The sequence below is a fragment of the Salmo salar genome, chromosome 16 (genome assembly GCF_965601325.2).
Source record: "Salmo salar chromosome 16, fSalSal1, whole genome shotgun sequence".
Lineage (NCBI taxonomy): Eukaryota > Metazoa > Chordata > Actinopteri > Salmoniformes > Salmonidae > Salmo > Salmo salar.
Window position 1 is genome coordinate 80,451,353 of NC_138306.1, and position 13,648 is coordinate 80,465,000.

General features: G+C 48.7%; 1 protein-coding gene across 1 annotated transcript in view; it reads right to left on the minus strand.

Annotated features, from left to right (window-relative positions):
* The window catches only part of LOC106593939 (formin-like protein 2), a 51,733-nt gene that overhangs the window by 5,722 nt on the left and 32,363 nt on the right, over positions 1-13,648 (minus strand). The window contains 8 exon segments of the mRNA XM_045698029.2: positions 4,311-4,391; positions 5,912-5,980; positions 6,202-6,436; positions 6,755-6,957; positions 9,763-9,887; positions 12,881-13,059; positions 13,211-13,341; positions 13,344-13,547. Of these exon segments, the coding sequence (XP_045553985.2) occupies positions 4,311-4,391; positions 5,912-5,980; positions 6,202-6,436; positions 6,755-6,957; positions 9,763-9,887; positions 12,881-13,059; positions 13,211-13,341; positions 13,344-13,547 (1,227 nt within the window).

The window sequence follows — 13,648 nt, forward strand, 5'->3', positions numbered from 1 at the left end:
TCCTCTGTCACAGGAGGAGACGGTGGCTATGGAAACATATGTCTCCGAATCCCTGAGTCAGGGATACATTCGGTCCTCCACTTCACCTGCCTCCTCGAGTTTCTTTTTTGTGAAGAAGAAGGATGGAGGTCTGCGCCCGTGAATTGACTATCGAGGGATCAATCAGATCACAGTGAGGTATAGCTACCCGCTGCCTCTCATCGCCAGTGCGATCGAGTCAATGCACGGGGCACGCTTCTTCACAAAATTGGATCTCAGGAGCGCGTACAACCTGGTGCGTATCCGGGAGGGGGACGAGTGGAAGATGGCATTTAGTACCACCTCAGGGCATTATGAGTACCTCGTCATGCCGTACGGGTTGATGAATGCTCCATCAGTCTTCCAGGACTTTGTTGACAAGATTTTCCGGGACCTGCACGGGCAGGATGTAGTGGAGTGTATCGATGACATTCTGATATACTCCGCTACACGCGCCGAGCATGTGTCCCTGGTGCGCAAGGTGCTTGGTCGACTGTTGGAGCATGACCTGTATGTCAAGGCTGAGAAATGTCTGTTCTTCCAACAGTCCGTCTCCTTCTTAGGGTACCGCATTTCCACATCAGGGGTGGAGATGGAGAGTGACCGCATTTCAGCCGTGCGTAATTGGCCGACTCCCACCACGGTAAAGGAAGTGCAGCGGGTTCTGGGGTTTGCCAATTACTACCGGAGGTTTATCCGGGGGTTTGGTCAGGTAGCAGCTCCCATTATCTCACTGCTGAAGGGAGGACTGGTGCGGCTGCAGTGGTCGGCTGAGGCGGACAGGGCTTTTGGTCACCTGAAAGCTCTGTTTACCTCGGCTCCCGTGCTGGCTCATCCGGATCCCTCTTTGGCGTTCATAGTGGAGGTGGACGCGTCCGAGGCTGGGATAGGAGCCGTCCACGCCACCAAAGCTCCGCCCCTGTGCCTTCTTTTCGAAGAAGCTCAGCCCGGCGGAGCGAAACTATGAAATGGGGGACCGGGAGTTGTTGGCTGTTGTCAAGGCTCTGAAGGCGTGGAGACATTGGCTTGAGGGGGCTAAACACCCTTTTCTCATCTGGACTGACCACCGCAATCTGGAGTACATCCGTGCGGCGAGGAGACTGAACCCTCGCCAGGCAAGGTGGGCTATGTTCTTTACCCATTTTGTTTTCACCCTATCCTACAGACCAGGTTCCCAGAACGCTAAGGCAGATGCACTATCCCGGATGTATGACACAGAGGAGCGGTCCATGGATCACCATCCCATACTTCCGGCCTCTTGCCTGGTGGGACCGGTGGTGTGGGAGCTGGATGCGTACATCGAGCGGGCGTTATGCACAGAGCCCACTCCCCCCAGTGTCCAGCTGGGCGCCTGTACGTTCCGTCTGCTGTCCACGACCGTTTGATCTATTGGGCCCACACGTCACCCTCCTCTGGTCATCCTGGCATCGGGCGGACAGTGCGCTGCCTGACTGGGAAGTACTGGTGGTCCACCTTGGCCAAGGACGTGAGGGTTTATGTTTCCTCCTGCTCGGTGTGCGACCAGTGCAAGGCTCCCAGGCACCTGCCCAGAGGGAAGTTACAACCCCTACCCGTTCCACAACGGCCATGGTCTCACCTGTCAGTGGACTTCCTGACCGATCTCCCCCCGTCTCAGGGGAACACTACTGTCCTGGTTGTTGTGGATCGGTTTTCTAAGTCCTGCCGTCTCCTCCCTTTGCCCGGTCTCCCTACGGCCCTACAGACTGCGGAGGCCCTGTTCACTCATGTCTTAAGGCACTACGGGGTGCCTGAGGACATAGTCTCTGATCGAGGTCCCCAGTTCACGTCCATGGTCTGGAGAGCGTTCATGGAACGTCTGAGGGTCTTGGTCAGTCTCACCTCGGGTTTTCACCCCGAGAGTAACGGGCAGGTGGAGAGAGTAAACCAGGATGTGGGTAGGTTTCTGCGGTCATATTGCCAGGACCGGCCGGGGGAGTGGGCGGCGTTCATCCCCTGGGCAGAGATGGCCCAAAACTCACTCCGCCAGTCCTCCACTAACCTCTCTCCTTTCCAGTGCGTACTGGGGTATCAGCCCGTTCTGGCACCGTGGCATCAGAGCCAGATCGAAGCTCCTGCGGTGAACAAATGGTTCAAGCGCTCGGAGGAGACCTGGGATGCCGCCCATGTGCACCTACAACGGGTCCGTCGTTTGTGGGGCCATTTAAAGTCCTGAGGAGACTGAACAAGGTATGTTACAGGTTACAGCTTCCCCCAGATTATCGTATTAACCCCTCGTTCCATGTGTCTCTCTTCAGGCCTGTGGGTAATGTGTATTAGAAAGAGTGTGTTGTGTAGTGTGTATTAGGTATTAGAAAGAGTGTGTTGTGTAGTGTGTATTAGAGAAAGTGTGTTGGGTAATGTGTATTAGAAAGAGTGTGTTGGGTAATGTGTATTAGAAAGAGTGTGTTGGGTAGTGTGTACTAGGCATTAGAAAGAGTGTGTTGTGTAGTGTGTATTAGAAAGAGTGTGTTGTGTAGTGTGTATTAGAAAGAGTGTGTTGTGTAGTGTGTATTAGAAAGAGTGTGTTGGGTAATGTGTATTAGAAAGAGTGTGTTGTGTAGTGTGTATTAGAAAGAGTGTGTTGTGTAGTGTGTATTAGAAAGAGTGTGTTGGGTAATGTGTATTAGAAAGAGTGTGTTGGGTAGTGTGTACTAGGCATTAGAAAGAGTGTGTTGTGTAGTGTGTACTAGGTATAAGAAAGAGTGTGTTGTGTAGTGTGTACTAGGCATTAGAAAGAGTGTTTTGGGTAGTGTGTACTAGGTATTAGAAAGAGTGTGTTGGGTAGTGTGTATTAGAAAGAGTGTGTTGTGTAGTGTGTACTAGGCATTAGAAAGAGTGTGTTGGGTAGTGTGTACTAGGCATTAGAAAGAGTGTGTTGTGTAGTGTGTATTAGAAAGAGTGTGTTGGGTAATGTGTATTAGAAAGAGTGTGTTGGGTAGTGTGTACTAGGCATTAGAAAGAGTGTGTTGTGTAGTGTGTATTAGAAAGAGTGTGTTGTGTAGTGTGTATTAGAAAGAGTGTGTTGTGTAGTGTGTATTAGAAAGAGTGTGTTGGGTAATGTGTATTAGAAAGAGTGTGTTGTGTAGTGTGTATTAGAAAGAGTGTGTTGTGTAGTGTGTATTAGAAAGAGTGTGTTGGGTAATGTGTATTAGAAAGAGTGTGTTGGGTAGTGTGTACTAGGCATTAGAAAGAGTGTGTTGTGTAGTGTGTACTAGGTATAAGAAAGAGTGTGTTGTGTAGTGTGTACTAGGCATTAGAAAGAGTGTTTTGGGTAGTGTGTACTAGGTATTAGAAAGAGTGTGTTGGGTAGTGTGCACTAGGTATTAGAAAGAGTGTGTTGGGTAGTGTGTACTAGGTATTAGAAAGAGTGTTGTGTAGTGTGTACTAGGTATTATAAAGAGTGTGTTGGGTAGTGTGTACTAGGTATTAGAAAGAGTGTGTTGGGTAGTGTGTATTAGGTATTAGAAAGAGTGTGTTGTGTAGTGTGTACTAGGTATTAGAAAGAGTGTGTTGGGTAGTGTGTATAAGAAAGAGTGTGTTGTGTAGTGTGTATTAGAAGAGGGGGAGGTGTGGGTGTGGGTAGTGTGTATTAGGTATTAGAAAGAGTGTGTTGGGTAGTGTGTATTAGGTATTAGAAAGAGTGTGTTGGTGTAGTGTGTATTAGGTATTAGAAAGAGTGTGTTGGGTAGTGTGTATTAGGTATTAGAAAGAGTGTGTTGGGTAGTGTGTATTAGGTATTAGAAAGAGTGTGTTGGGTAGTGTGTATCTAGGTATTAGAAAGAGTGTGTTGGGTAGTGTGTATTAGGTATTAGAAAGAGTGTGTTGGGTAGTGTGTATTAGAAAGAGTGTGTTGGGTAATGTGTATTAGAAAGAGTGTGTTGGGTAGTGTGTACTAGGTATTAGAAAGAGTGTGTTGGGCAGTGTGTACTAGGCATTAGAAAGAGTGTGTTGTGTAGTGTGTATTAGAAAGAGTGTGTTGGGTAATGTGTATTAGAAAGAGTGTGTTGGGTAGTGTGTACTAGGCATTAGAAAGAGTGTGTTGGGCAGTGTGTACTAGGCATTAGAAAGAGTGTGTTGTGTAGTGTGTATTAGAAAGAGTGTGTTGTGTAGTGTGTATTAGAAAGAGTGTGTTGTGTAGTGTGTATTAGAAAGAGTGTGTTGTGTAGTGTGTATTAGAAAGAGTGTGTTGTGTAGTGTGTATTAGAAAGAGTGTGTTGAGTAGTGTGTATTAGGTATTAGAAAGAGTGTGTTGAGTAGTGTGTGTGTTTTACCAGGTCTAAACTCTGCAGCTTGAATCCGTACACCGCTCCTCTCTTACTGCTGTTCATATAGTTCCCCAGAGCCAGGATAATCTGAGAAACACACACATACAGTTAAAACACTGAGACAGAGCCAGGATAATCTGAGAAACACACACATACAGTTACAACACTGAGACAGAGCCAGGATAATCTGAGAAACACACACATACAGTTAAAACACTGAGACAGAGCCAGGATAATCTGAGAAACACACACATACAGTTACAACACTGAGACAGAGCCAGGATAATCTGAGAAACACACACAGTTACAACACTGAGACAGAGACAGGATAATCTGAGAAACACACACAGTTACAACACTGAGACAGAGACAGGATAATCTGAGAAACACACACAGTTACAACACTGAGACAGAGACAGGATAATCTGAGAAACACACACAGTTACAACACTGAGACAGAGACAGGATAATCTGAGAAACACACACATACAGTTAAAACACTGAGACAGAGACAGGATAATCTGAGAAACACACACATACAGTTACAACACTGAGACAGAGCCAGGATAATCTGAGAAACACACACAGTTACAACACTGAGACAGAGACAGGATAATCTGAGAAACACACACAGTTACAACACTGAGACAGAGACAGGATAATCTGAGAAACACACACATACAGTTAAAACACTGAGACAGAGACAGGATAATCTGAGAAACACACACAGTTACAACACTGAGACAGAGACAGGATAATCTGAGAAACACACACATACAGTTACAACACTGAGACAGAGCCAGGATAATCTGAGAAACACACACAGTTAAAACACTGAGACAGAGACAGGATAATCTGAGAAACACACACAGTTACAACACTGAGACAGAGCCAGGATAATCTGAGAAACACACACAGTTACAACACTGAGACAGAGACAGAGACAGAGCCAGGATAATCTGAGAAACACACACATACAGTTAAAACACTGAGACAGAGACAGGATAATCTGAGAAACACACACATACAGTTAAAACACTGAGACAGAGACAGAGCCAGAATAATCTGAGAAACACACACATACAGTTAAAACACTGAGACAGAGACAGAGCCAGGATAATCTGAGAAACACACACATACAGTTAAAACACTGAGACAGAGACAGAGACAGGATAATCTGAGAAACACACACACACATACAGTTAAAACACTGAGACAGAGCCAGGATAATCTGAGAAACACACACATACAGTTAAAACACTGAGACAGAGACAGGATAATCTGAGAAACACACACATACAGTTAAAACACTGAGACAGAGCCAGGATAATCTGAGAAACACACACATACAGTTAAAACACTGATACTGAAACAGAGACAGAGACAGAGCGAGAGAGACAAAGAGAGCAAAGAGAGAGAGAGAGACACAGAGAGCAAAAAGAGAGAGAGACAGAGAGACAGAGAGAGAGAGACAGAGATAGAGAGGGAGAGAGAGAGAGAGAGAGAGAGAGAGAGAGAGAGAGAGAGAGAGAGAGAGAGAGAGAGAGAGAGAAAGAGAGAGAGAAAGAGAGAGAGAGCGAGACAGAGAGAGAGAGACACACACTCACCTCTAGAATCTTCTTGAGTTTCTGGGAGGACTTGATGGACACAGAAGCAGCGATGATTGCGTGGAGTTGCTTTGGACAGAAACCAAACCAACAATCCTGTTATTATAGAATGTTATTATGTTATGTGTATTATGAGTGGACCTGTAACAGTATGTGTGTTCAGACAGAGTATATTACTGTGTGTGTGTGTGTGTGTGTGTGTGTGTGTGTGTGTGTGTGTGTGTGTGTGTGTGTGTGTGTGTGTGTGTGTGTGTGTGTGTGTGTGTGTGTGTGTGTGTGTGTGTGTGTACCGGTGTGAGCATCTGTATGTTGTCCTGGAAGTTGCCCATGAAGGTGATGATGGACATGCGTTGGGCCAGTCTCTCTATGCGGCTGAACTGCAACATGAAGCGGTCCTCATCGCTCAGTGCGTCCACAGGCTTTCTGTCCCTCTCGTACTGCCGTAGCATCTTCACCTCGCCCTCAGTGGGGAGGAAACGCATCAGGCACTCCACAAAGTCCACACGCACAGTACGCATGTCAAACCTATAAAGAACACACACAGTTTATATACCAGTACACACATTATACACTTCATGTACATCTAGCACTTACTCCATACAGAGAGAGAGACAGAGAGGGGGGAGAGAGAGAAAGAGGGGAGCGAGAGAGAGTGAGAGAGAGAGTAGGAAAGAGAGAGCGTGAGAAAGAAAGAGGGGGGAGAGAGAGGGGGGAAGGGAGAGAGAAAGAGTAGGAGAGAGAGAGAGAGAAATGGAAAGAGAGAGAAAGAGGGGGAGACAGAGAGCTATAATATTAGTAATATATAGTCTAGTGGTTAAAGGTCAGAGGTTAGAGGTGACTTACGTCTGGATGGCCCTACAGATGAGTTCGGGCCCCTGGCCAGCCTTGCGGAGGGTGATGGCCAGGTTCTTGGCTCTGTTAGCCTCCAGCAGAGACACCCTGTTGGGGCCCTTCTGAGGGGCCTTATGCCTGCTCAGAGTCACATCCACCGCTGGCCCCTGGGCCTTGGTCTTAAACATCTCCTCAAACTCTTCCACATTCAGCTCCTGGAGAGGACAGAGAACACACACACATACACTATATTTACAAAAGTATGTGGACACACCTTCAAATTAGTGGATTTGGCTATTACAGCCACACCCGTTGCCTACGGGTACACATAAAATCGAGCACACAGCCAAGCAATCTCCATAGACAAACATTGGCAGTAGAAGGGCCTTACTGAAGAGCTCATTGACTTTCAACATGGCACCATCATAGGATGCCACCTCTCTAACAACTCAGTTCGTCAAATGTCTGCCCTGCTAGAGCTGCCCCGGTCAACTGTAAGTGCTGTTATTGTGAAGTGGAAACGTCTAGGAGCAACAACGTCTCAGCCGTGAAGTGGTAGGCCACACAAGCTCACAGAACGGGACCACCAAGTGGTGACAGATCAGTGGAAACGCGTTCTCTGGAGTGATGAATCACGCTTCACCATCTTGCAGTCTGGGTTTGGCGGATGCCAGGAGAGCGCTACCTACCCCAATGCATAGTGCCAACTGTAAAGTTTGGTGGAGGAGGAATAATGGTCTGGGGCTGTTTTCCACAGTTCGGGCTAGGCCCCTTAGTTCCAGTGAAGGGAAATCTTAACGCTGCAGCATACAATTACATTCTAGATGATTCTGTGCTTCCAACTTTGTGGCAACAGTTTAGGGAAGGCCCTTTCCTGTTTCAGCATGACAATGCCCCTGTGCACAAATAGTGCCCGACCTCACTAATGCTGTTGTGGCTGAATGGAAACAAGTTGCCGCAGCAATGTTCCAACATCCAGTGGAAAGCCTTCCCAGAAGAGTGGAGGCTGTTGTAGCAGCAAAGTTCCAACATCCAGTGGAAAGCCTTCCCAGAAGAGTGGAGGCTGTTGTAGCAGCAATGTTCCAACATCCAGTGGAAAGCCTTCCCAGAAGAGTGGAGGCTGTTGTAGCAGCAATGTTCCAACATCCAGTGGAAAGCCTTCCCAGAAGAGTGGAGGCTGTTGTAGCAGCAATGTTCCAACATCCAGTGGAAAGCCTTCCCAGAAGAGTGGAGGCTGTTGTAGCAGCAATGTTCCAACATCCAGTGGAAAGCCTTCCCAGAAGAGTGGAGGCTGTTGTAGCAGCAATGTTCCAACATCCAGTGGAAAGCCTTCCCAGAAGAGTGGAGGCTGTTGTAGCAGCAATGTTCCAACATCCAGTGGAAAGCCTTCCCAGAAGAGTGGAGGCTGTTGTAGCAGCAATGTTCCAACATCCAGTGGAAAGCCTTCCCAGAAGAGTGGAGGCTGTTGTAGCAGCAATGTTCCAACATCCAGTGGAAAGCCTTCCCAGAAGAGTGGAGGCTGTTGTAGCAGCAATGTTCCAACATCCAGTGGAAAGCCTTCCCAGAAGAGTGGAGGCTGTTGTAGCAGCAATGTTCCAACATCCAGTGGAAAGCCTTCCCAGAAGAGTGGAGGCTGTTGTAGCAGCAAAGTTCCAACATCCAGTGGAAAGCCTTCCCAGAAGAGTGGAGGCTGTTGTAGCAGCAATGTTCCAACATCCAGTGGAAAGCCTTCCCAGAAGAGTGGAGGCTGTTGTAGCAGCAATGTTCCAACATCCAGTGGAAAGCCTTCCCAGAAGAGTGGAGGCTGTTGTAGCAGCAATGTTCCAACATCCAGTGGAAAGCCTTCCCAGAAGAGTGGAGGCTGTTGTAGCAGCAAAGTTCCAACATCCAGTGGAAAGCCTTCCCAGAAGAGTGGAGGCTGTTGTAGCAGCAATGTTCCAACATCCAGTGGAAAGCCTTCCCAGAAGAGTGGAGGCTGTTGTAGCAGCAAAGTTCCAACATCCAGTGGAAAGCCTTCCCAGAAGAGTGGAGGCTGTTGTAGCAGCAAAGTTCCAACATCCAGTGGAAAGCCTTCCCAGAAGAGTGGAGGCTGTTGTAGCAGCAATGTTCCAACATCCAGTGGAAAGCCTTCCCAGAAGAGTGGAGGCTGTTGTAGCAGCAATGTTCCAACATCCAGTGGAAAGCCTTCCCAGAAGAGTGGAGGCTGTTGTAGCAGCAATGTTCCAACATCCAGTGGAAAGCCTTCCCAGAAGAGTGGAGGCTGTTGTAGCAGCAAAGTTCCAACATCCAGTGGAAAGCCTTCCCAGAAGAGTGGAGGCTGTTGTAGCAGCAATGTTCCAACATCCAGTGGAAAGCCTTCCCAGAAGAGTGGAGGCTGTTGTAGCAGCAATGTTCCAACATCCAGTGGAAAGCCTTCCCAGAAGAGTGGAGGCTGTTGTAGCAGCAATGTTCCAACATCCAGTGGAAAGCCTTCCCAGAAGAGTGGAGGCTGTTGTAGCAGCAATGTTCCAACATCCAGTGGAAAGCCTTCCCAGAAGAGTGGAGGCTGTTGTAGCAGCAATGTTCCAACATCCAGTGGAAAGCCTTCCCAGAAGAGTGGAGGCTGTTGTAGCAGCAATGTTCCAACATCCAGTGGAAAGCCTTCCCAGAAGAGTGGAGGCTGTTGTAGCAGCAATGTTCCAACATCCAGTGGAAAGCCTTCCCAGAAGAGTGGAGGCTGTTGTAGCAGCAAAGTTCCAACATCCAGTGGAAAGCCTTCCCAGAAGAGTGGAGGCTGTTGTAGCAGCAAAGGGGGGACCAACTCCATATAAAACATTTTAATGAGATGTTCAACAAGCAGGTGTCCACATACTTTTGGTCATGTAGTGTATGTTGCACACATTGTACTGAGGCAAATGTGTGTGTGTGTGTGTGTGTGTGTGTGTGTGTGTGTGTGTGTGTGTGTGTGTGTGTGTGTGTGTGTGTGTGTGCGTGCGTGTGCGTGCGTGCGTGCGTGCGTGCGTGCGTGCGTGTATTTGTACCTGGAGGATCCTTTCATCATCTATGTCGTTGAAGACAGTGCCGTTGATCTGACTTGGTTTCAGGGCCACCCAGTTAAACACTGGCATACGGAACTTAGTCTGGATAGGCTTCTTAATCTTCACAGCTAGAGAGAGAGAAGGAGGAGGAGGAGGGAACGGAAGGAAGAGACAGAGAAGGAGGAGGAGGAGGGAACGGAAGGAAGAGAGAGAGAAGGAGGAGGGAATGGAAGGAAGAGAGAGAGAGAAGGAGGAGGGAATGGAAGGAAGAGAGAGAGAGAAGGAGGAGGGAACGGAAGGAAGAGAGAGAGAAGGAGGAGGGAATGGAAGGAAGAGAGAGAGAGAAGGAGGAAGGAACGGAAGGAAGAGAGAGAGAGAAGGAGGAGGGAACGGAAGGAAGAGAGAGAGAGAAGGAGGAGGGAATGGAAGGGAGAGAGAGAAGGAGAAGGGAACGGAAGGAAGAGAGAGAGAGAAGGAGGAGGGAATGGAAGGGAGAGAGAGAGAGTAGGAGGGAACGGAAGGAAGAGAGAGAGAAGGAGAAGGGAACGGAAGGAAGAGAGAGAGAAGGAGAAGGGAACGGAAGGAAGAGAGAGAGAGAAGGAGGAGGGAACGGAAGGAAGAGAGAGAGAGAAGGAGGAGGGAATGGAAGGGAGAGAGAGAGAGTAGGAGGAGGGAATGGAAGGGAGAGAGAGAGAGTAGGAGGGAACAGAAGGAAGAGAGAGAGAAGGAGAAGGGAACGGAAGGAAGAGAGAGAGAAGGAGAAGGGAACGGAAGGAAGAGAGAGAGAGAAGGAGGAGGGAATGGAAGGGAGAGAGAGAGAGTAGGAGGGAACGGAAGGAAGAGAGAGAGAAGGAGAAGGGAACGGAAGGAAGAGAGAGAGAGAAGGAGGAGGGAACGGAAGGAAGAGAGAGAGAGTAGGAGAAGGAGGAGGAGGGAATGGAATGGAGAGAGAATGAGGAGGAAGGAACGGAAGGAAGAGAGAGAGAGAAGTATCAGCAGCAGTAGAGTAAAATGTGAACACAACATGATCACATGACAAGACATCACCTCACCACATAATCACACAACATGATCACATGACAAGACATCACCTCAGCACATAATCACATGACAAGACATCACCTCACCACATGATCACACAACATGATCACATGACAAGACATCACCTCACCACATGATCACACAACATGATCACATGACAAGACATCACCTCACCACATAATCACACAACATGATCACATGACAAGACATCACCTCAACACATAATGACACGACACAGAATAACACAGGTATGAGACAGGTACTGAGGATGTGTACCGTTATGAAAGATGTATGCAACAGAGACAGGTATGAGACAAGTACTAAGGAGAGGTGTGAGACAGGTACTAAGGAGAGAGGCGTGAGACAGGTACTAAGGAGAGGTGTGAGACAGGTAATAAGGAGAGATGTGAGACAGGTACTAAGGAAAGGTGTGAGACAGGTACTAAGGAGAGGTGTGAGACAGGTACTAAGGAGAGGTATGAGACAGGTACTAAGGAGAGAGGCGTGAGACAGGTACTAAGGAGAGGTGTGAGACAGGTACTAAGGAGAGGTGTGAGACAGGTACTAAGGAGAGATGTGAGACAGGTACTAATGAGAGGTGTGAGACAGGTACTAAGAAGAGGTGTGAGACAGGTACTAAGGAGAGAGGCGTGAGACAGGTACTGAGGAAAGAGTCGTGAGATAGGTACTAAGGAGAGGTGTGAGACAGGTACTAAGGAGAGAGGCGTGAGACAGGTACTAAGGAGAGAGGCGTGACAGGTACTAAGGAGAGATGTGAGACAGGCACTATGGAGAGGTGTGAGACAGGTACTAAGAAGAAAGGTGAGACAGGTACTGAGGAACGATGTGAGACAGGTACTAATGAGAGGTGTGAGACAGGTACTAAGAAGAGGTGTGAGACAGGTACTAAGGAGAGAGGCGTGAGACAGGTACTGAGGAAAGAGTCATGAGATAGGTACTAAGGAGAGGTGTGAGACAGGTACTAAGGAGAGAGGCGTGAGACAGGTACTAAGGAGAGAGGCGTGACAGGTACTGAGGAGAGGTGTGAGACAGGTACTAAGGAGAGATATGAGACAGGTACTGAGGAGAGAGGAGTGAGACAGGTACTAAGGAGGGATGTGAGACAGGTACTGAAGAGAGAGGCGTGAGACAGGTACTAAGGAGAGATGTGAGACAGGTACTGAGGAGCGATGTGAGACAGGTACTAAGGAGAGATGTGAGACAGGTACTAAGGAGAGATGTGAGACAGGTACTGAGGAGAGAGGCGTGAGACAGGTACTGAGGAGAGAGGCGTGAGACAGGTACTGAGGAGAGAGGCGTGAGACAGGTACTAAGGAGAGGTGTGAGACAGGTACTAAGGAGAGGTGTGAGACAGGTACTGAGGAGAGAGGCGTGAGACAGGTACTAAGGAGAGGTGTGAGACAAGTACTGAGGAGAGAGGTGTGAGACAGGTACTAAGGAGAGGTGTGAGACAGGTACTGAGGAGAGAGGCGTGAGACAGGTACTAAGGAGAGGTGTGAGACAGGTACTGAGGAGAGAGGCATGAGACAGGTACTAAGGAGAGGTGTGAGACAGGTACTGAGGAGAGAGGTGTGAGACAGGTACTAAGCGTGTGATCAGAGGGAACCTACAGAACAGCTTGAGTGACCCCTCTGAGAGCAGAACAGAGGAGAGAACCCGAAAGAATATTGAATTAGAACAAGAGAGAACGTTAGAATCAGAGTACCAGAGAGAGAGAGAGAACTAAGGAAGTATAGAAAAGTGGTAGTTCAGAATACTCCAATCAGAATCAACTCCAGTGAGAAAGGGAGGCAGATCACTAGTGTTCACACCAGGAGATCCTTATACAACTATAGAAGTACACTTCTTAAATCTCTCTTTGATACATGCGGCACACAGCTCAAACACACGCATGCATGTGCGCACACACGCACACGCACACACACACACACACGCACGCGCACGCACACACACACACACACACACACACACACACACACACACACACACACACACACACACACACACACACACACACACACACACACACACACACACACACACACACACACAGCCTTACCTGCCAGGCCGGAGTTAAAGATGACAGTGGGTGATCCACCACAGCCGGGGAGAGGAGGGGCGCATGGGGGAGGAGGGGGAGGCAGAGGACCGGAGGACTCCATGGAACATAAGGGGGGAGGAGGGGGGAGGTGGGGGGGGGAGGAGGAGGAGTAGGAGCAGGGTAGGGCCCGTTTGACACTACAGAGGAAGAAGAGAGAAGACAGAGAATTAACCAACCAGGAGAGAGAAGACAGAGAATTAACCAACCAGGAGAGAGAAGGCCGATTACAACTATTACATCAATTACATGAACAACGGAGCGATATGATAGGTCAGAACTAACACTCACTGTTCCCTGGAATCCCTGGCATTGGTGGAGGTGGCGGGGGAGGGGGAGGGGCTGGCATCATCCCTAGTCCCGTCCCTGACAAGCCATAGCCCACTGTCTCCGGACTGGGGGAGAGGGTCATGCCGAGGGTCAGAGAGGTGGAGGACAAGTCACCCACCCCTCCGTCCCCCTCGCCCCTCGCGGGGTGTAAGGTGCCCCCTCCCTGTACCACCAAGGTGCCCCCTCCACCGTCCTGAGCATGGCGCTCCAGTCGACTCTGCCTGCGGATGGTCTGGTCCTTCTCACGTACGATCCTCCGCAGGGTGTGCACCTGGTTGTTAGCACTAGCATACACATCCTGGAATAGGAGAGAGTTAGCCTAGCTTTAGCATGCATAGAGAGAAGGGGCTAGAGTTAGCCTAGCACCAAATGGCTGAGCGTTTGTAGCGATAGCCTAGC